This window comes from Amblyomma americanum, chromosome 1 (assembly GCF_052857255.1).
Source record: "Amblyomma americanum isolate KBUSLIRL-KWMA chromosome 1, ASM5285725v1, whole genome shotgun sequence".
Classification (NCBI taxonomy): Eukaryota; Metazoa; Arthropoda; class Arachnida; order Ixodida; family Ixodidae; genus Amblyomma; species Amblyomma americanum.
In genome coordinates, this window is record NC_135497.1 from 59997926 (window position 1) to 60020074 (window position 22149).

Below are 22149 nucleotides of genomic sequence, written 5' to 3' on the forward strand. Positions count from 1 at the left end.
ACGTTGTGGCATGGTTTGGCGGCCTTCTGTCCCATCGTGATGCTTTGCATGATGTTGCAGCGACGTTTATGGCCAGGGTGAGCAGACGACCCCGCGGCCCCACACCGCCCTTTTCTCTGCTAATGTCATGGCAACAAACAAAACAATAGCCAAGCAAAAAACAAAGAAAAGGAAAGCTGTAGCCTTCCAAAGCCGCTCGTGGCACGTGCGGCTTTTGATGGATCCTCACGTGCCACCCGCGGCCCTACAAATGTAGAACACAGCAAGCTTTCCGACGACATGGAGGTAACTTTGTCTGAAGCATGCCAGGTCCCTGGAGAAATAGCGATTGAATCGCGAGACTCCGGCAGGGTTTTTGATGAAATGGAGTATGTATTGCCTTCCGAAACATGCGAGCTTCCTGGCGAGGGAAGTTCTGTGCCCCTCGAAAGTTGCGCGGTGCCGGAAAACATGAACAGGCTGCCGACAACCTGTTGGCAGGAGACGCTAGTCCCTGCCAAGGTAATTGTATTGCTTCAGAGCTGCCTAAGTGCGATTTCGTTGGGTTTGCTGCTGCTTACCTGTCTTCTCATCGACTTGCATTTTGCAGATGGAAAGGCGGATACGATTAAAAACGCTCAATAATCATATAATTTGCAAGATATGCAAGGGGTATTTAATCGATGCCACGACAGTCACGGAATGTTTACACACCTGTGAGTAGCACTGCCCAAATGCTTCAGAGCAAATTGCAGTCTTTAGTGTTATTGGATTATGTATTTTTTTCTTGCAGTTTGTAAGAGCTGCCTTGTCAAACATTTGGAGGATAACAACACTTGCCCAACCTGTGAAATTGTAATTCATCAGAGCTACCCATTGCAGTACATAAGGTATGGCTCCAGCAGTACGCTGCATCTTAGTGCAGGTTTGAGCATGCAGCTAATTTTGTTTGTTCTTACAGCTACGACAGGACAATGCAGGATATTGTGTACAAGCTGGTTCCGAATCTGCAATACAGTGAGTTCCTTTTGGTCTTGTATTGAAAAGGTCGGAGACCTTACGGACGGCTGTATATTTGGGGCCCAGGCTTGCTGCTGCTGGGGTTTGCTACTGGCATGAGCCTGGCCTGGTTAGCTGTGTAGCCTGAGTGTGACAAATAATCAGCAGCTGGCTCAGACCCAGCCTGCCAGACCTGATGCATAATACAGGCTTGATCTGTGCTGATGGAATGACACACCACAGTGGTGTGTCATTCCATCAATGACACACCACAGTGGTGCATCATTCCATTACAAAAAAATAGCGCGAACATAAAAGACTGATGTGGGAGACAACGCCAAGAGTCAGACTCGTCTTCTGTGTTTGTCTTTTACGTTTGCACAGTGTACGGGGTTTTTACATTTCGCCTCCATCTAAATGCAGCCACTGTGCTGCTGTGGTGGCTCAGTGGTTATGGTGCCCGGCATTTGACCCGAAATAGTCGGGTTTGAGCCTGGCTGCGGCGCTCAAATTTCGATGGAGGCGAAATGCTAGAGACCCGTGTACTGTGCGATGTCAGTGCACGTTAAAGAACCCCAGGTGGTCGAAATTATCTGGAGCCCACCACTACGGTGTCTCATAGCCAGAGTCGCTTTGGGACGTTAAGCACCATAAAAAAAAAAACGGCCGCAACAACTGGGTTTTATTTCGCAACCTCGGGACCAGCGGCCCTACGGTATAGCCACGTAGCTATTCCAGCGGGCCTGTGGTGTGGCAAGGGTACGGTGTATGGCATAGTTGTTGGGTTTTAACGTCCCAGAGCTTGCATGTGGGCTAAGAAGCCTTAGTGAAGGGCTCACCCCAGCACGTGTAAACCATCCAATGTGGAAATGTGAAGCTTTTATTTGGGGGGTATACCTTGCTGCAATCCTGTCCTCATTTTGGTTGGTTAGAAGTAACTATCAGGCTTGTACCATGGCAAGGCCTACTTGGCAGTGGAGCCAAAACTATGGAAGCCCCTGGAACTTAAGGCTTTAGTTGGAACACACTCTGACTGCACAGCAGAATATAGTCCTTGGTTGAAATTAATGGTTTTTTCATACAGATTATAATTGTAATACCAGTTGTTAAAGGCATATTTTGAACAGAATGCGAATTTTGAACAGTTGAAAGTCAAACTTAGTTCCTGCGTATATTCCAGTTTTCCGAAGCTTATGCCCGTTGCGGGTTTTTGAGATGTCCAGCCCTGGGTAAAGTAGGTGTCTGGTCTGCACTCAGCATTTTCAGGAAGAAAACGTTTTCGTGAAACAGCTAAGTGTAAGGCGAGTAACGCGACAGCTGTGCAGTGTCGGCCGAGTCGTGCGTAGGAGTTACATGAAATAGGCATTTAATAGGACAAATGTGGATGTATGTTGCGTACCTTTATTGACTTCGCTGGGCTGTCTCGATGTGCAAGCATCTCTCAGTTTGTTGTGTGGTGTCAGTTCTTGCGGTGAACAGAGTTTTGGCTCTATTCGGTAAGGCACGCATTACACATCAAGGTTGATTTCAAGTTACAACAGAACAATCTCTGTGAGCCGGGACCCTTCGCGACATTCAAGCAGACCAGTATGTCGACAAGCATTTATTTCCTCCGTGTTTTGTGAGTGTTTCATATAGGGTCAGCGGCGGCCGCTAGAAGCACCACCATTTGCAGAAATGCATCGAGCCACTGTTATGTTTTGGGTAATGTTTGTATATCTGAATGTCTGGAATTTTCTGCGACTGTCTTATTAGCTTACCTTAGAATGTGCTCTGGCATTTAGCTTTCAATTAGAATTTCCGCTTTGACCAGGATGACGTTTGAATGGTTCGAATGCCTCACTGGAGCTGACGTTTGTCGTAAAACTGCGCAGCAGCGTTTATTCTCGGAATTGCAGTGGATAAAATTTATAACGTGACTGGGCACACTAAACACCCATTAAACGAGACACAAGGCCGTTTGCTTGTCCCATGCCTTCACTCGGTTCTCTCCGGCCGCAAAAATTGCAGTATGCAAGCTGAAGCGTCTCCGCAGTCGGTATTCAACTCTTGCTTTTGAAAGCGAACGGCTCATGATCGCTACGCTAAAGGCGCTGTCACGCTAGACCGATCTCGGTTGGAAGAACATCGACAAACGCATTTTCTGCGTTGTCTTTTCCAGTGTCATATTACGCGGACGCCGTCGGCGCGCCGGTGGTCGGAGTACGGCGGTGTCGGTGTCAATCGGGTGGTACGAAGGCTCCTGCCTTCGCCAACCAATAGCCGTCGCCGTATTCACTTCGCCCCGTCAACGGCTGCGCTGCGCGACTGCTCAGGCTCCCGTGGCATTGATTTCGATATCTGTAGCCTGCTTTTTTTTGTTTTTCTGCTGCTTAGTAAATATCTCGTGTATTCGCTAAATCAGTGCTTCAAGATATTAGTACATTCAGCATTTACCCAACGTGCAGCGCGATATACCCCCAGGAGCGCGCCGATGTCGACGACTGCACCGCACGGCTGCTGTTTAAGTAGGTTTGTGCATAAAGCATACTGCTCGTTTACATAGCTTAAAATGCTGACTGAGCGCACTTCATGTTAAATGTTCTCTTATTTTCTGCTCTGGTTGTTGCTTTACCTGTTTTGCGCAGTAGGGTGAATCCGCAAGCAGCGCCGATGGATGCAAACGCACGTCTGGGGAAACGTTTGTTTGCCGGGTTGCTGACCCCGCATATGACCGGCGCCTCCGCTAATTGCATTTGCTTTCTGCGATGTGACTAGTAATTGATTTCAAATCGCTTTAACCAGTAGTGCATTCGGCGACCGTGTACGTTGATTAAAGCAGCCTAATTTTCCCACAAGTGACGTCGACGACAGCTACCGTACCCTTTCTGCATTGCTCGGCAGATCGGGGCTTCCCGCTAATTGTGCACTCGTACTGCGACGTAAGCAATAGTCGATTTCGGGTCACTGTTGCCGGAACTACTCTGGATCGCCATTTGCATTCGCCAAGAACTTGTGAATTGGCTTTCCTTAATCGCTGAATCCTGCTCACGAATCCTGCGCGCTCGCTAGGTGAAGAGGGCCACTGTCGACTATTTTGAAGTGTGAGATGATGAAGCGCTTTTCATAAACATGCTCATATTTCGAGGCCGAGGTGAAAACATCTGTTTCCTGCAGCATTACTGCCGGCTTCCTTCTCCTCGGCAGGGAACAAAAGAGCTCGGCTTTGTCGGTCCCGTTTATGTGCTCGACGTGGTCCCATCTCAAAAGTTACATTACCTGAACACACAGAGCCCAGTACGCATCTAATATCAGCATCAAACTAACAGCGCCGAGCCCCTCGGACCGTAGCCTGCCTAGCGCCGTAGCATAGGACGATGCACTCGTGCAGATGGTGGCGCCGTAGCGCGGCATCTGCGAGCAACTTACGAAGTTTCGTGACCAGGAAGCATAGAAGGACACTGCTATGACCACGCAAACACAAATTCAGGAAGAGACACGTTGAAATCTTCCAGAAATCTGCAATCGGTCACTGCGCAGTTTTACCCATGTTTAAGCCACCGTCGTTCCGTGCAGCGCTCTATTTGGTCAGGGGACCCGTATGCAGGTCCCGAAACGTCGTTTCCTTTTCCTTCAAGAATTTCGCCTCTGTATGTTTACTATTTCCGCAGTTTGTTTTAGTGCGGAAAGCACAACTTCACAAGCAAAGCTGAAAAACCCGGGGTATGATGTGGGAAGCCGCAACCTTTGACGGAGCGCCAGCGGCCTGGCGGAAGCCGCTCCGTTAACACTCCCCGCGCGCAGCTGCCGATAGCCGCCGACGACAAAATCCTGCATGTGATTGCCTTTTGAGGCGGTGTTGCCTCAAGTGTTTCGCAAGTTTTACTCGGTGTAACTGCGTTAATACCCTGCCGTTTTTTTTTTTTTTTGCATGGGCACTAGTGAATAGCGTGGCATGCTCTGCCGTTCGGCCGGTCAGTGTCTGGCGTGCTACGTAGCAGGAAAATTCAGATACCATCCGTTAGGTTTCTCTGCGAGTTGCATTAGGCTTGCTGCGTGGACCCAGAATGTGTTGCAGATTTGGTCGGTTCTGTTAAAGCCAAGTTCAGTAGCTACAGAAAGCCGTGTGGCGAACCGCACGGGTCAGAATTACTGACTGGTCTAGCTGCTCAAATTATTTGAGAAGTGGGCAAAGTCCTCCGTTAAGTTTTCCTCAACCTAAAATGCTGTTATATTTTTCATTTTTTTATCTCGATGTATTTTCATATTCCTTAATCGGCTGCCTAGAAAGCATCTGTTGTTTCAAGGAAACCCGCCAATATTTTTTTAAAAATAGGGTTTATGCGGTGTGTCGTTCGTCCGTGCGCGCTGAATTTTGTTTTCAAGAGTAGCTTTTTGCAGCATACTAATAGCAGTATTGGCGGACGCCCAAAAGCAGGCGAATCACATCTACTAGTAAAGTGGTTGACTAAATTTAAATATTGAACTTTTTAATTATTACCGGTAGGCGTCTGATTGCAATTAGAAATTTGTAGCCGATCGTTAGTAATAGCCATATCAGTTTTTAGAATTCCCGAATTTTTGAAAACGCGATTACCCTCGCCGCTGTGGCTGTGCAAATTTGGGCAATTTCTCGCGCCGTTCGGGAACCGCGCACCTGCGAAGAGCGGAAAAGGCCGATTCACACGACGGACCGTTCGCCCGCGGCCCGCGCATCGCGTGTTCGTGAGCCACCAAATTGAGAGGCGTGCTGTCGGCCCGCGGACTAGACAACCAGGGAAGTTCAAGTGCCTCTTCCCTCGCAGGAATTAGCGGCGGCCCGCGAAGACGCGCGCGCTAACTCTGGCAACCACCGCTCTTGCCGCATTTCGCTGAGTGCCGTTGTGCTGGCACGCTGTTTTGACAAGCTGCACTGCGTTCGCTACCATGACAAAGCGATCGACTGGTCAGCAAGACGGCCCAGGCCATTGAGGAATTGGACAAAGGGCCGCCCGCACCTGCACCATTCAGTCGCAGTCATGGGTCGGGAGGAAAAGCCAGTTTGACCAGCGTTGCCAAACGCTTTAAAATAATCTGGCAACAGTGGTACACTCAGCGCGTCGTCTGCTCTTTTGGTCCGTCGCACCCGCTTGACGTCGTCGGTTCACAGGCCAGTTTTGAGTGGCGCATAAACACGTGATGCGCGGGCCGCGGGAGAACGGACCGTCGTGTGAATCGGCCTTAAATTAAAGCCTGTTTCACATGCAAGCGAACCGCTCGCGAATTCCGCCGCCGCGGCGAATACACCCTCTCTCATGGCGCGTTCACGCTTGGACATTCGGCGGCGAGAGCAAGCGAAATCCGCTGCCGCCGAAAAGCTGCATTGTTCACACTTCCAGGCCACCGCGTCTCCGCTCATCGTCCGTGCGTTGTCTGCTCACGGCGTACACAGATATGGCAAGAGGTTAACCCATGCTGTCTACGTACCATAACCGTATGCACGCTTATGTACGCTAAATGCAGCTATTTTGCCAGACGTTACGCCATTTCTAGCATTCTCGTTTTTAAAAAGATATGATTAGCCTAGTGGCGCCATCTGGTGTTTAGGACGGGAACCACTGCTGTCAACAAAGCGACGCCTCTCTCAAGCCTAAAAAAAAAAAGAATCGTCACCCAAAATAAAAAAATAAAGCGCATTTATCACTCACACTTTTCTTATGGGCGAGATGAGATGAAGCGAAAGAGCGCTGGTGCTTTTATGGGCATTGAACGCGCTGAAAACCACAGTAACAGCGACGAATTCAGTCCGAAGCAAGGCATCCCGCATCGAAGGGCGCCGCCATGTTTGTTGCTGAACTTCGTACTTGCCTTCCGATTGGCTGACGAGATTCGGCGGATTTTTTTCCGGCGGCAGAATTCGGTCCTGGACCGATCGGCCTTTCCGCTGGGTACCTCGGCGGAATCTCTGCCGCGGCAGCGGATTCCGGTCGCTCTCGCCGCTGAATATCCAAGTGTGAACGCGCCATCAAGCGGTGCAGAAATCTCCAGCGGCTGGAGCGGCAAGGTCCATCAAACCGTGACGTACGTGCCACGTGATGGTCAATGCCCTGTCCGTGCAAGGTGCTCCCCGCTTCTTGCCATGGGTGGATACAGCTGAACCCTTTAAATCGGGCGGTGGATCAAGCCACTTCGCTGATTTCGCTGCCATAGCGTGGGCGGGGCAGCGATTGTAACGTGGTGTGTCGCGCTTTTATGAACGCGCAGAGTACATTTCTTTGCCTTTAATGCTCCGTGAGGTTCGCGCTTGGCCCGCGGTGTTGGCGAAAGACCGTGTGCATGCCTAATCAGCTTACAGCCATCTGCAGAGGCGGAGGGGGCAATAATCGTACTAAAGCTGTTTCACATGCAACAATTGGTTTGGTTTAGCTTGGTTTTATGGGGCTTATCGTCCCAAAGCGACTCGGTCTATGAGAGACGTCGTAGTGGAGTGCTGCGCATTGTTTCTTTAACGTGCACTGACATCGCACGGCCCACAGGCCCGTAGCATTTCGCCTTCATCGAAATGCAACCGCCGTGGCTGGGATCGAACCCTCATCTTTCGGGTCAGCAGCCGAGCACCATAACCACTGAGCCATCGCAGAGGCTACATGCAACGATTCGCCTGATAAAATGCGGCCTAATTGAATAGTCATTGCGCCGTCAGTCGCAGTAGGTTTTTCACGTGTTTGGAGACTGCTTGGAGAGCCTAGCGGTTTCAGTCGGTACGGTGTGGGCAGCTTTGCATACGGAAGAAGTAATTTGCTGAAATGTCTGCATTATTTGTATGACAGCTTAAATTCAATTATCATGCCTATTTATTTTAGAAAAAATTCAGACTATCTCGTAGTTGAGAGTAAATGTAAGCCTGAAGTGCGCTGCAGGAATGGCGTAGCGTAGCCCAGGACGGCTCATTGGTATTGATTGTCGCACTGGTGTCTCTGGGAGCGTCCCTAATCAGCCACTTTAGCTTTTCTTCGGGAGCGACAGAGCGCTCTGCTTTTTTTGTTGTGAACAACATTACGCCAGCCAGCGGGCCATTTCGGCTCGTCGCGCACTTCAGCCGTATGCTGTGGCCGACAAACGACCTTGAGCCGCCGTTGCCTAGCAACGCCGCAGCCGCGCTTCAACAGATGTCGACGCCGCTGCCATCGCCGCTCGTTTCACCAGATGTGCTCCGCTGGGGTAGAGGGAGAGGAGGTGTCGCCTAGCGGGGTGTGTTTGTATACATATATACATACATACATACATACACACACATATACGCGCTTCGCCTCAGGGTATTGTAGTTGTTATGTAGTGTATTATAGTATATATACATATATATGCGCTTCGTCTCAGTGTATTGTAATCATTATGGAGAGCGCAAAAGAGACGCAACAACGACAGAACGAAACAAGAAAGAGACAATGCGCTCAAGAGACGCCAGAAGAACGCGCCGCAAGACTCGAGAAGCTTCGTAACGCAGATGCGGCTAGAAGAAGTGATACCTCCCTTAGTGACTCTTCCTGCGGAAGAGACCGCTTTGAATTCTCGAGAGCGTTGGAATAAGACACTGCGTAGACGATGTGCCGAGGAAACGAAGCTTTCGCAGTTCGACTTGGGTTAACCAGAGCTAAACTACAGACAATTTTTTTTGTTGTCTGATAAATTTATAGCTTCAAATGTGGTAGGTTATATGTGGCATTTAACGTTCCAAAGCGACCAGTGAGAGACGCCGTACATAGTGGAAGTCACCAGAATAATTTCACATTTGCATCGCACGGGCGTGTTTTTTGCGTTTCTGGGCTGGAATTCGATTCGCCATCCTTGGGCTCAACAACTGAACATGATAGCCACTAAGCCACTGCTGCGTGCAAGTATAGCCTCAAATAATTTGTCGACATCCGGTCGTCATTGCACGCTTTAATAGGTAACTTTTTGTGGCAAGGGCCTGAAAACTTCAAATACAACAGAAAAAAAAAGGAAGTTTTTATTAATGGGTGACCTTCTCCAGGGCTTCTGACTTATTCGCTTTGGTATTTTGCTTCCTTTTTACGTTTTCCTTGTTCCTTTTTTCCTCTACTCTCTGGCTATTGCCTCACGGGAGACAATGCGGCCTCAGTGCAGAAATGAGTTTGCGACCCCTGTCATAATAGAACTCGCATGTATCGAGGCACCTCAAAGTGATATAGGCGATCTAAATAACTGCTGATACATCATTTGCTGTCATTCCAGCTCTTAAAAAAGATTGACTTAAGCGTTGTAGTGAATTAAAACTAAGTATCAGCGATTATATTGCAGTTTTTTCATGCCTCACGTGACTTATCTAAACGCACCTAGCAGGTCACATCCATCGTTCGACTGCTGAAACCGAAACAGCATGGCAAACTTAATTATAAACTATTTAGTGGTTATAAGCTGATACCACGTGGTGATCCATGCATTCCAAATCTTATGCATCATTACAGAGAAGGAAACATGTAAGCAAAACTTTCGTGTCTATACTCCTTTAAGATTTAGTTCACGGCACTCCTTTAAATTTGTCATCACTCACAATTTTGCGAAGCGAGGCAGGCTACTGTGTAGTTTGTTCCTAAAATGGGCCCAGAATTTTTTTTTTCTCCGACAGTGTTTGTTTCATACTTCAGGTTTTCTGCTTTGACTTCACCATTTTTGGCAAGCCCTGTGGGAAGGCCGGCATTTTTCCCAGCACTCGCCTGAGTCTGACAAATACAGCCCGAGTGGTTTTGTCGAGGTCGTTATGAATGCTCACGAAAGTTGAAGAATGCCCAGCGGCTGCGCCTAAGAAAAAGAGCGTCACAGTCGTCATGGCAATGGCGTAGCTTCTCTAAGGTGGCAGAGGCTTCAAGCGCATTTCGGTCGGCTCTGCAAGGCAATTGCATTTGAATGCAGCCGAACGCTACTGTTGCAGTGCTTGTGTTGACACATCTTGGTCTCAAAATTGTAACATTGGATAAAAAACAGCTCAGCACAGTGGTCTTGTGCATCGTGTTGGTGATAGCTCTGCGTTATGTATTGTGAAGTGCACGTTGTTCGAATAAAAAATTGCAGCTGAACGCTATTGTTGCAGTGCTTGTGTTGGCACATCTTGGTCTCAAAATTTTAACATTGGATAAAAAACAGCTCAGCACAGTGGTCTTGTGCATCGTGTTGGTGATAGCTCTGCATTATGTATTGTGAAGTGCACGTTACTCGAAGTACCAATGCTTAGCTGACAGAACGTGGTGGCTGATAGCGGGAGTACACTGGGGTATTTTCGTAATCAGTGGCCCAACGGGTATTCGTTTCTTGACTTGTGTGCCTTGGTGTGTCTGCGGGCACTGACCGCGTGAACAGCTGACTAGCGATTCAGGACTCCTATCTAGGCCAGTGTTCTTATCCAAGTATCCTTCAGGGTAAAGTAGATTAGTGCACATGTGCTTAGCTAGCACCCCCCATGGTAACCGCTTGGCGGGAATGCATGGAATGGCTTTGCTTGAGTGCGCGTTTGCCTGCTACAACACCAGAAAGCGCGCTCACCTGTGTGTCTGTTGCCATTGCACCCAGTGAGCGACCAGGAAAATAGTTTGTTTTAGTTTAGTTTATGGGGGTTTAACGTCCCAATGTGACTCAGGCTATCAGGGACACCATAGTGGAGAGCTCTGAATAATTTCGACCACCTGGGGTTCTTTTTAACCTGCACTGACGTCATACCTGTACCTGAGCTTGTAGCAGTTCGCCTCAACCGGAATGTGACCGCCGCGGCCGGGATTGAACCCGCGTTTTGCGCGTCAGCAGCCGAGCACCATAACTACTGAGCCACCAGGACGGCTCGACCGGCTTAGCCTACAGTTATTATTGTGCACACTGGTTCGCAGTTCCCATTTGTTTCGAACTCATTGGATGGCACAAGGGCAGCGAAGACAGGATGCTTAGGCGTAGTGCCAACTCTCCACCGGCGCCGTGCATCACTTGTGGCACTGCATCTGAGATTGTCGTCAGGTTCTCATATGTCATATCGGGTTGAAACCAGCTGTGATGCCAAAATTTTTGTACACCCCTGCGAAAAGTAGACAGACCATGCGAATTTATAGAACTGCGTGGGGGTGCTTTCTCATGGTGCTGGGCCTGTTTAAACTTTTTTAAACAGGCGCTGCACCTTGAGTTTAAAACTTCTTTTTTAGCGGGTTTTCATGTTTTTTCCATGGAAAATTTCTTGCAGCAAAATAGAAGGCTGAATGCTCTTGCTTTTGACATCTTTCTTACAATCACATTTGCTTCTCTTCCATCTTCACTTGAGGGCCTGAATCTAGAGACTGTCATGCCTCTAATGCTGTCTCTTCTCTCAGATAAGACCAACTCATCTGGTTCAGGCATGCCAGAATATCCTCTGTTCTCACTACTGTATACTGTGGTCCACATAGTAATTCCTTCCACTTTGCTCCTCAAAACATATTCTTGACCAGACAGCTTATGCAGTGCCACAGAATAGGCTAGCTGTTGTGCTTTGCGTACTTGTGGATGACAGCCTGAAGAACTACAGTGCTGGAGAAGGTGCAAAATAATTGGCCGCATGAGAATGAAGAGTAAAACATGAAAAACAATTTGTTGGCAGTAGCTGTTCAAAAGGTGTGCGACACTGTCATTTCTTGTGTGTCAAAGAATGACTTTACACCCACTCTTTGGTTATTCTGTGTAGGTAAAGGCCTATGCCTCATAGGAGGTTATGCTTACATGCTTCTAAATGGCCAGGTGATTACTTTAAGAAACTGGGTTTGCACTGCTAGGAACGCTTGACATGGAGTTGTCTATTATTAGCATTGCTGTGAATGGGAATCATCTAAGTATTGTTTATTCTTTTCAGATGAAATGAAACGAGAGAGGGATTTTTACAGGCGCAAGGGCCTTCCTTGTCCCAAGGCCCACACTCCTGGTAAGTAGCCAAAACTGACTTTGTGGCATTTTTACGCCTCAAGTGCAGTCATTGCTCAAGGTTGTTGCTCTGCCCAGGAATGCTCAACGAAAAGGATGCAGGCTCCAAGGCCTCATCTTCGAAGGAGGATGAGGCTGACTGTCACCGATCAGATGAGCAGGTCAACATCTTGCTGGAATCCGACAGTGTGCAGCTAAAGCAAATGCGACGCAAGTTCATTCGGTGCTCGTCTCAAGCCACCATCACACACCTTAAGAAGTTTATTGCAAAGAAGCTGTTCAACAATCTTGACAGATACAAAGAGGTATTGCGTGCTCCATACTTTTATAGCCTTTTTGTTACAAGGTGATTGAAATTATAATGAAATTGCAAGCAATTTTTCTCACACCACTGTCACCAAGGTAACAAAATGCAGCAGAATACTTGTTTTTTATCATATCTCATTAACAGCAAGCTGATCATTTATTTTGTGAGCAGTTTTCTGATTTGATTTTATTCAGAATTGATTGAGTCAAACATCAGCAGCCAAGCAGCAGTGCTAGGACATAAAGGCAGAATGTGTAAATGTTCTGGAAGCTGTCTACATGGCTGCATACCCACCATACCACTTTTAAAAGGGTGTCAGGCAAGGTGACATACCTCTCTGCTGTTACTCATTGCATGCTTACAAGAGGTATTTACAAGGTTGGAGAACACCCCTGTAATCTTTTAATTTGCAGCTTACTTTGTATTTGCTAAGTAACTTTGGATGATCTGCAACGCATGGTTGAGGATTTAAGCGGACAGTGTACACTGGGCTTAAAAATTAATATGAAGTAATGTCATGGGTTTGGGAAGGTGCTGACAGTTAATGATAGGTAGTGATACTGGTAGCAAAAAGGTACAATCATGGGCAGAATGTTATGGACCATTCTTTCGCATTCACTCTCTTCTGTGGTGTGGAACTAAAAATATTTGCTGCCTTCTGGTGCAAGGGCAAGTATAAATGTTGCTTGTATATGTGTCTGACGTATATTGTTTTTCACTTGGTAACACTTCAGAAGACTGACTGCTGAAGCATGGTCCATTTCCTTCTGTTTGTGAGTGTACATATATTTAGTTCAAGTAGTGACTGCAGATCCGAACTGTGAGAAAGAAATAACTGTGTGATTAACAGTGGGCTGGAGTGCCTTTTGTGGGCACACTCAATTTAAAACCAAGTTTGCCACTATCCCTAAGAAGAAAAATATATGAGTTGTATCCTTCCAGTGCTTGCCGGTAAGGCTGAAACTTGAAATTTACGATAAAGATAGAAAATAAGTTAAGGACAGCGTAGCGAGTTATAAAAAAGAAAATAATATGGGTAACAGTGAGACAGCGCATATAAGTGAATAAACTACAAATATCACATTAGCAGAAATCAAGAAGAGGAAAGACACTTGAGTTGGACCTGGAATTTAAAGAACAGAACCAGTGGTTCATTAGATTAACAGAGTGGATTCTAAAAAGAGGGAAATGCAGCCAAGGGCAGATGACAGTCAGTTAGCAAGATGAGGTTAGCAAGACTGATGGGACGTGGTGGCTGTGGCTGGCACAGAATATGGCTAATTTGAGATGAGTGAAAGAGGCTTCTGTCCTGCATGGGGTATATAAACATTCGGAGTTAATCAGGAGTGAGGCACACATAAACGAGGAGGAATTTGCAAAGAAACACTTGAGCTCTCTGTGCATTTTCTCAAGCCCCACATAACGCCAGTAGTCAACCAATCAGTTGGCTTATATATTGTCCTTTTCTGCAGCAATTGTGTTTTTGTCAAATTGTAGGACATTATGTAAAGATTGCTAACATTTGTTTTACCCCTAAAAAGAGCATGCTTAAAAGGGCTCACCAGCTGTAATGCAACCCAAATTTGAACTTTTTGTGTTTATAGATGGCAGCACTTGCCCGTCATCAAAAGGAGGTAAACTTATTCTACTGCAGGTGTGTAAATCCCACCGTGGCACAAGAGTATTAGCTCTTTCATATGTGCGTAGTAGAGCGAAACTGTGTCCAATATCTGCAGCCACGGCTAGGCAGCAGAGAGCAAGAGACTGACGTTTGTCCACCCCCCAGGCATGTGGACAAAGGCCCGTCTCCTTCTCTTTCCTGCCTATCCTCTGCTGCAGCGCCACAGAAAGTTGTCTGGGAGTATAGTGTGAGAGTCTCCGTGGCCCAGTGATCAGCACCCGCGTTTTGAAGAATAGCATATCATACTAAATTTCTGGCACATAGTACTCTTGTAGACGAGGACAGTGCATTAGGAGAGCGCATCGGGCTAATCCGCCAGACAAGGTCGAAAAGGGCATGCCCTGAAGAATGGTGGACAAGTTCACTGCGTGCGTGTTATCAACACTGAGGCAGTATCCAGAGATGAACCCCTTCTGGAAGGATGAGATAATACCCCGGCAAAAAATTTTATATGCACTGCATGTTACCTAAGCCCTTGGCTCAAGGAGGAGCCGTGGCCTTGCAATTCGCGAATCTGATTATGTTATCCATGCACAAAAGAACCGTTTGCTCAAGCGGCCTTTGACAAAACCTCTAAGAATGGGAACAGCCAAGGAAGCACCGAGCAAGGCTGTCCTGACAGTCGTCTAGACAACAACCTGTAAGAATTGTGATGTACATCCACACCTTTGTTATGCCAAGGCCGTGGCTTATGTTGGCACACAGATGCGTTGAGCTGATTATTTGAATGAGCTTTATGGTGTGCATAGAAATCACTCTGGGGCCACTGACTAGAGCGCATCTTGCTCACCTTGTTCTTTTACTTCGAGAGGTTTAGCGTAGCACAGTCTGCAATCTGCTACCATGATCCGCATCTGCGGGGACCCAGCTGTGCCTGCACAGTGGCAGGTGTGTGCTGCACAGGGCCACCTGCGCATGTGCAGCTGGTGCCTAGAGGAACCGGTTTGTAGTGGATTGTGGATAGGACTATGCTAAATTTTTTTATTCCTTCCCTACCAGTTGGTTTGTGGAGTCCACTGAAAGTGCCAACATTACTGCTCCTCCCCTTTCCCCATAGTCTGTTTCTTCGTATGGAAGGCTGGCTTGCAGGCACTCATTCGTACGGTATGGGCTTCACACGTTTCTGCAAATTACGCGTGCCTTTTGTGGCCTCGGATCGCCACCACCAACCACATCCCACTCTCATATGCATAACACAGAAGAAACAAAGACAAGAAACAAAAGGGAGGCATGAGGAATGGAACAAGATTAGTGTGTTACGCAACTGCGATAATGAAAACATCAGTATTTAAAAAAATTGCTGCAGAAGTAAGTAGTTCCTTTAATGTCTCGTTCACAGTTTAAATTTCGCTGCAAAACGAATCAAATTAGGATGAAAAGGTGAAAGGTAGGCTTTGCAGGTGCACTAGCAGTGTATCCCTACCGTGCATAGTGGCTTTGAATGTAAATTTAACCATTGCCATAAGTTCTTTCTTAATATGATTCAGCTTCGTACAATGTGCCACTTTATTGAAACTGAGTTTTTAGGGCCGACAAGGGAATGGAAAAGAGGGGCTCGTTATGACGTACATGACGGAAGCCAGCAGTTACTGGCTGGCTTCCGTCATGTTAGTTGTTAGGAGTTTATTTGAAAGTAATATAAAAGGAAGTAAAAAAAACTGAACAGAAGGAAGAGATCGATGCCGGCTGCGGCACCGACGTAAAATCTGGTGCCCGTTTGACTGTGCATCCTCAAACGCTAACACGGCACTTCTTAGGCTGTTGTGCCTTACTGCCACTCTGTTGCAAACTCTACAAGCTTTTCATTTCGGTTCAAGCGCAGTGCTCTTGTCTGCTCGCCAAGAATGCTTTCCGCACTTCTTTCTGCGTGCCCTCTCCCAGTCAGTTTCTCCCATCCCTGTGGGCAACTAGCCTTTGCAGGCGAAAATTTCCTTTCTCCTCTGCGTTTTTGGGAAGGTTCGGTGTACTCCAGTTGTTTACGTCGTAGGTTCATTGTAAGCCCCCACGTGCATTTGTGGGGGCACACAAACTTGTGAGCAGCTTTCTACGGAGATGGTGTACCTGTGTATAATAAGTGGACACCACCTTCATCTTGGTCCGACAAAAAGGAGAAAAAAAGGCCGCAATGCAGCCCAAGCAAAAAAAAAAAAAGCCAAGTTCATCCAAGCCCCAATCCAAGGAATCCAGCATGCACGAACGCAGCGAACAAAGCGGAAAAGAGGTTGATGGTAGAGTGTAGTATTATGAAAATATCCTGGCGCCATGTTGAGCCACATTTCTGAGTTAGACTTGGCGCATATTTTAAATCCATGCTGAAAGTATACGCAACACTTTCAGAGCCTGGCAAACACAAACCACATGCTCAGTTGTGCCTGACAATTGACGTGTGAATTCAGGTGTGAAAACATGTGCCTTAACAACACGGAAAGAAAAAGGGAGGAAATGTGGACCAACTTTTTATCGTTAGCTTATTTTTTTCAGGAAACAAGTTTCTGGATATTTAGCACTGCTTTGTTAAAAAAAAATGAAAGCTTTAATGAAAAAGCAGTCTAACATTTTTTCCGTTACCAAAAATGAAAATGTTGCTGCATACTGCGTGAAAATTTGACCAAATTTCTACATGCTAGAGCTTCTGAAAGTGCCCATGTTATTCTCTGTGGGCGCTTGCACTGGTGAAAGCTCTTAAGCAACAGACTGTTCCCATTGCATCTTGCAGGGAAGGCTACCCATAGCATTCCTCCACTCAATACATCATTGCTTTGCCAGGCTGCAAAAACATTTACACACTCACCTCTCAAATAATGCTGTTGTGGCACTGATACACCATGTGTTAAGGGGAGACGCAGGTCTTGAAATGATAAAAAAATGCGAAAATTTCGATTTTGCAAAAATGGAATATTCGGGATCTATGCACTCTAAAGTACCTGCCTGAAAAGTTTCAAGGCCTAAATCGACCTCCAATTGCTAAAAAATTATACATTCCGCGCCAACGATGAGCGGAAATGGAGATTTCGGAGCGAAGTACGGCAGAACTTCGCGCCCGTTGCTTACCATGCCCATGCCCGCGTTCCTGATGGCCGCCATCTCGGTTTTATTTGAAAACTGGGCCCCTTCCCCACATCCTGGTATTACTCACTGCTGCGAAATTTTTATGGAACGTCCGCATTCCGCAGTTTTTTAAGGCCTCTGCAACGACCTCCGAATGGCTAGTGCGCTCACTTCAAATGCGATTTTCTTAGTTGCATGTTTTTTGCGAACGTGACTAGCCTTATGGAAGTTTTATTATGTTCTTTTGGTGCAATTTCAATTAATCTTATACCGTTGAATTCACAAGTACAAAACTACGGAGCTATGCTATTTTTTTTTGGTTCATTCGAAACTACAAATTTTGTGAACCATAATGTCATCTAATTATATTTTATAATTAGGTGCTTGGACATAAATGAACATTTTTATTTATTTATTTTATTTATTTTTGTACATACTGCAGACCATGGTTAGGTCCAAGCAGGACAGGCACTGTACAGAATGAGTAAATCAGAAAAATCACATGGCAAATTGCAGTTTACAAAAAAAAAAAACATGGCTGATGTCAAACAGTTCAATGTTGGTCCATGGGGGACAGAGAGTTCCAGTCCGCTATTGTGCGGGGAAAAAAAGAAATTTGAACAGATTTGTGTGTGCAAAGTATGGTGCTAACAGGCTGGTGCAATAGTGTAGCGTGCTTCTTGCGGGCTGAGGGAATAGATGTAATGACAGTTCAAGTCCCAACTTACGGTTGATCAAGAGGGAAAGAAAATCTAAACTGATACTTTTTCGACGACACTCAAGGAGGGGGATACCATGAGCCTGCACTATTTCGGAGGGTGAATCAGATTTGAAAATATTGGAGAACACAAACCTAACAGCTTTGTATTTTTTTCAATCTTCTTTATTTTAGATGTCGTATGCGGATCCCAGACTGCACACGCGTATTCGAGTTCTGGCCTGATCACAGACAGATAACTAAGATGCTTTACGTTGGGAGGGGAATTCCGAAGCCTGTATCTCAAGAAACATAGTTTTCTGAAGGCAGATGAACAGATGTTGTCAATGTGGGCATTCCATGACAGATCATAAGTGATTGTCACACCCAAGTACTTGACCAAAGTGACTTCCTTAAGCGGGGACGACCCAAGAATATATGCGTGTTTTATCGTGTTTCTTTTATGAGTGATGCAGAGAGAAACAGTCTTGTTCAGATTTAAAGCCATTCCCCAACGACTGCACTAGTTCACTATGTTAGTGAGGCTATCATTCAGGTCTATTTGATGTTGAGCACTCGAGATTTCGCGAAATAACACACAGTCATTGGCATATAGTCTGATCTGAACACCGGGCACAACTTCATTGACAATATCGTTAATGTACACTAAAAGCAGTAAAGGCCCCAGGACGCTCCCTTGGGGCACACCAGATGCGACAGGAAGACAGCCTGATTGTTGTCCACCAAGAGCGACATATTGTTTTCGGTTATTTAAATAATCACTTATCCAAGAAATAAGAATATGCGGGAGGCGAATGGAATGTAGTTTTAATATTAGGCTGCTGTGGGGAACTATGCCAAACGCCGTGCTAAAATCTAAAAAGATTGCATCAATCTTACAATTAATATCTAGTACTGAGGCAAAGGAATGAACTACGGATACCAGCTGCGTCACGGTAGAGTGACCTTTCTGGAAACCGTGTTAGTAATTTGTTAGTACCAAGCTACACTCTAAAATTCGTTAATGCGAGTGGCGATAACATGCTCCATCATCTTGCAGTAGGACTAAAGTAATGATATAGGGCGGTAGTTTTTTAATACGAGTCGGTCACCTTGTTTATAAATGGGCACAATTCGGGCTTTCTTGCATTCACTTGGCACATTCCCTGATAACAAAGAGGTGCAAAACATAATAACAAGAAACTTGGCAACAGATTCGGCATATCTATGGAGAAAAATGTTTGGAATATTGTCAGGTCCGGACAGTGTTTTAGTTTTCAAGTTGAGAAGCATTGAAAGCACACCTTCGTATGTAATAAAATTCGCTTCAGAGGTGTAGGCTGGTGCAGCATTAAGTGTGTATGGTTCTGACACTGTGAACATGCTGTGGAAGTATTCGTTGAAATGGTGAGCAATGGCCTTTTGATCATTTACTAATGTATCAGCAACTAATACTTGAGAAACCGGTCTCTTTGTGTCACTTATAAATCCCCAGAATTTGCTCGGGTCATTTTTTGTGAAGTTTGGGAGAGATGTTTTGAAGTAATAATCTTTTGATTTGCGTACCGCGCCAGCGAGAGCCCCTTTAAGCTTTGAGATCAGATCAGATGGTATACCTCAAAAACAATCTAATTAGCATAGCTCCAGATGGCAGTACTTTGGCTATGGCTCCATTTCAGTTTAAACCAAAAATGTTGAAAGAAAGTGTCTTAATGACCCATTAGAAATTGGCTAATTAGGCTTCGGTTATTTTTGCATATTGAGGAAACTAATTGAGATGTACTGAAATTGATTATAATTTTGAAAACAGGACGAAGAAACACGATTTCATTACAATATCTTTAAGAATAAAAATTTTATTTCAAAGCCCGCATCTCTCCTTAACTGGTGTGCACAGGTTGAATCGTTCGTGCTAACCTAAGTTTTTTGCAGTGCGCTTATGGGAGCCGAAACTGAGCACCCCTCACTATCCTGCTTATCAGAGAATACAGCTTAACAGGGTTGCGGGGAAAATCTGTTGTAGTTCTAAGAGCAGGGTCCCTCCTAAGTGTGCTTCTTTCTGGTTGTTTGTTATGTATGTTTTTAAAATTTAATGATCCCTTCATTCCCCAGCTGCTGTTGGTTTTTGTCGGCGTTTGTCTCCTATAAGAAATGTTTTTGTTACAGGTTGAGATACTTTGCAACCAGGAGATTCTAGGCAAGGACCATACACTGAAGTTTGTCTATGTCACAAGGTGGAGGTTTAAGGTAAGAGTTTTAATAATTAATTTGCATGAGAATTTTCTGTTGGTATCCTGCGTATGCGCTTTATGTGTACTCCTGTCTCTTATATCTCCTTACCATCTTTTCATCATTTTACCCGCTCCTCCCACTGTAGGGTGGCACACGAGACATCAGTCTGGTTAACCTTCTTGCCTTTCCTTCCTCTGCTCTCTCTCTTCTATTGTCAGTTGATTTTTTTTTTAATGTGGCAAGGCTCTTTCATATAGAGTTCTAAGGTTGCAATTAGCTCTAATTAAGTGCAGTAGTTCTTAACAGATGGATTGCTTGCTGAGCCTTTTGCCACTGAGCCTTGTTTTGTGTAAATTTTTTTCTGAAATAATGGTTTAAGAGGTTGAGAAGTAAGACTACCTTGTAATGTAAATGTGAATTTATTTGGAAACCCGAGTATGTATAGGTGTGTGCGAATAGTCAGTTATTTTCCAAATGAGATATGGATGCTTCTTGAATGCTATGTGAATTCTTTCAAGCAGTTTTGCAATGGTGTCCAAGTAATGAATACTGGTATATTCCATGCAAAATGACTGGGCGTAGCCCCATATGTGTAACTGTGTACCCACTGAGTGGCACCAATACCAATGGGAACGGCTTGGCACAGTGTGGTGGCACTGCTTTCCCAGTCTTCACTTTTACTCCATTGTGTTGTCCAGCCACAGAATGTGAATCGGGAGTTTTATTTTTGCTACCACATGCTTCTGAGAGGTAGGTTTTTGACTTGCAGTGAGACCTCTATGTGAGGCCATGCGTTGAATATGTTTGTAAATATTTTTCTCACCTGAAGCAAAAGGCACTCACTTGCAGCCTTCCTTAACTCTGTGCTGCTTGGTCCCACTGTCCAGTTAAACCTTGTTGCCATCAACACCAATGGAAATGGTACAACTTGACCAGCCTTCTCTTTTGGTGGCTTCTGCCGACATTCTTGATATTGGAGTCACTAGGCTTTTGAGGAAGCAATACAACCTTCTGTTTTCCCATCCCATAACTTGGAAGAAGGAGCACAGTGCTGATACACGCTGCTCTCAAAAACCTGCAGCTTTTATGTGTTGAAAACCATCCGGAAGGTGCATAGTATTCATGCATACAGTGCAATGACATGCAATTCGTGTTTGTATGACTCAGTGAAAACACTGTGACAGATGGTGTCATTGCAGCAGTACCACCCATGATCACTGTTTCAAACCTTAACAAAGGGAAGTGTTGTGACACGATCCATTGACTACCAATGCGGCTCAGCAAATAACTGGCATTTCCAGCATTGATGGTAGCAGATGGGAACATTGTCATGGCTCTTTAGAGTGGAGAGAGGCATCCATCCTAAGGGAAGTGCAACTCCCACTGTAACCTTGGGTTCAACCGGCGGTGCGGGCTGGGCACGTTTATTTGTCTTTCTTTTTCTTGCCCATTCTGACATATGTAACCTAGGGTTAGGCAGTGTGGGCTAGGCAATATTATTTTTATTTCTTTTTATCTGCCCACTTTACTTTATGTAACCTAGGGTGTCAAGCTGTCACATTGGCTCACTCATATAATGCAGGTCTATCCAGAACTTTTTTGAATGCAAAGCCTGCAAAGTGTACCGTCCATTAAATGGTTACCTTGTTAGCTTTCGTATCTGCTTAAATTCAATCTAACCCTGCGTTTTGTGCGTGGTAGGCTCAGCTGCTTGTGCAACATAAAATTGAGCCCACCAACACCAACCAGCTTGAATTAAAAGTTATGTTTAGTTAGCCAAAATGGCCTGCCTGATAGAATTTAGTTAACAAACCAACTGTACAGCTTTAACATATGCAGGTAAAACTTTCGACCCATAAAAAATTGCTGTATTGGATCACTGAAAGCAGTAACCCACCGGAGAAAAGAACAGAAAGGAAAAGCTTCTGCTTTGTTCTCGCATTAAGGTGGCACTGCTTCTTAAATATCAGACTCTGCTTAGCATTGCCCAAGAGGTGCTCCTTTCATCTTGCTGCATCAAGTCTTTTTTGTACTGCCCTGCTTGTTTTGGTAGAAATCAGCTTGAGCTTGTGTGAGGAGGGCAGCATCATTGAACATTCATTTGTCTAATCAGTGTTGAAACCAAGCCTGTATATAGCACTTGAGCAGAAAAGTTTATATATTATCGAGAGACACTTCTAATGCATTCAAATTGATAGTGGAGGACTCTGTTACTGAAGTTATCTAGGTCTTAATTGCTAGACCTATATTTGCATACCATTCATGGTGCTAATGGTTGCTTTTGGCTTGGTGCACTTT

The 22149-nt window shown here is 45.6% G+C and overlaps 1 protein-coding gene across 2 annotated transcripts in view; it reads left to right on the forward strand.

Moving 5' to 3' along the window:
• Positions 1-22149, forward strand: part of l(3)73Ah (polycomb group ring finger 3-like lethal (3) 73Ah) — a 34836-nt gene that overhangs the window by 652 nt on the left and 12035 nt on the right. For both annotated transcript variants that reach the window (XM_077645680.1, XM_077645679.1), the window contains exons 3-8: positions 590-695; positions 773-869; positions 941-996; positions 11819-11887; positions 11965-12191; positions 19786-19866. In XM_077645680.1, the coding sequence (XP_077501806.1) occupies positions 590-695; positions 773-869; positions 941-996; positions 11819-11887; positions 11965-12191; positions 19786-19866 (636 nt within the window). The remainder of the gene's footprint in view (positions 1-589; positions 696-772; positions 870-940; positions 997-11818; positions 11888-11964; positions 12192-19785; positions 19867-22149) is intronic.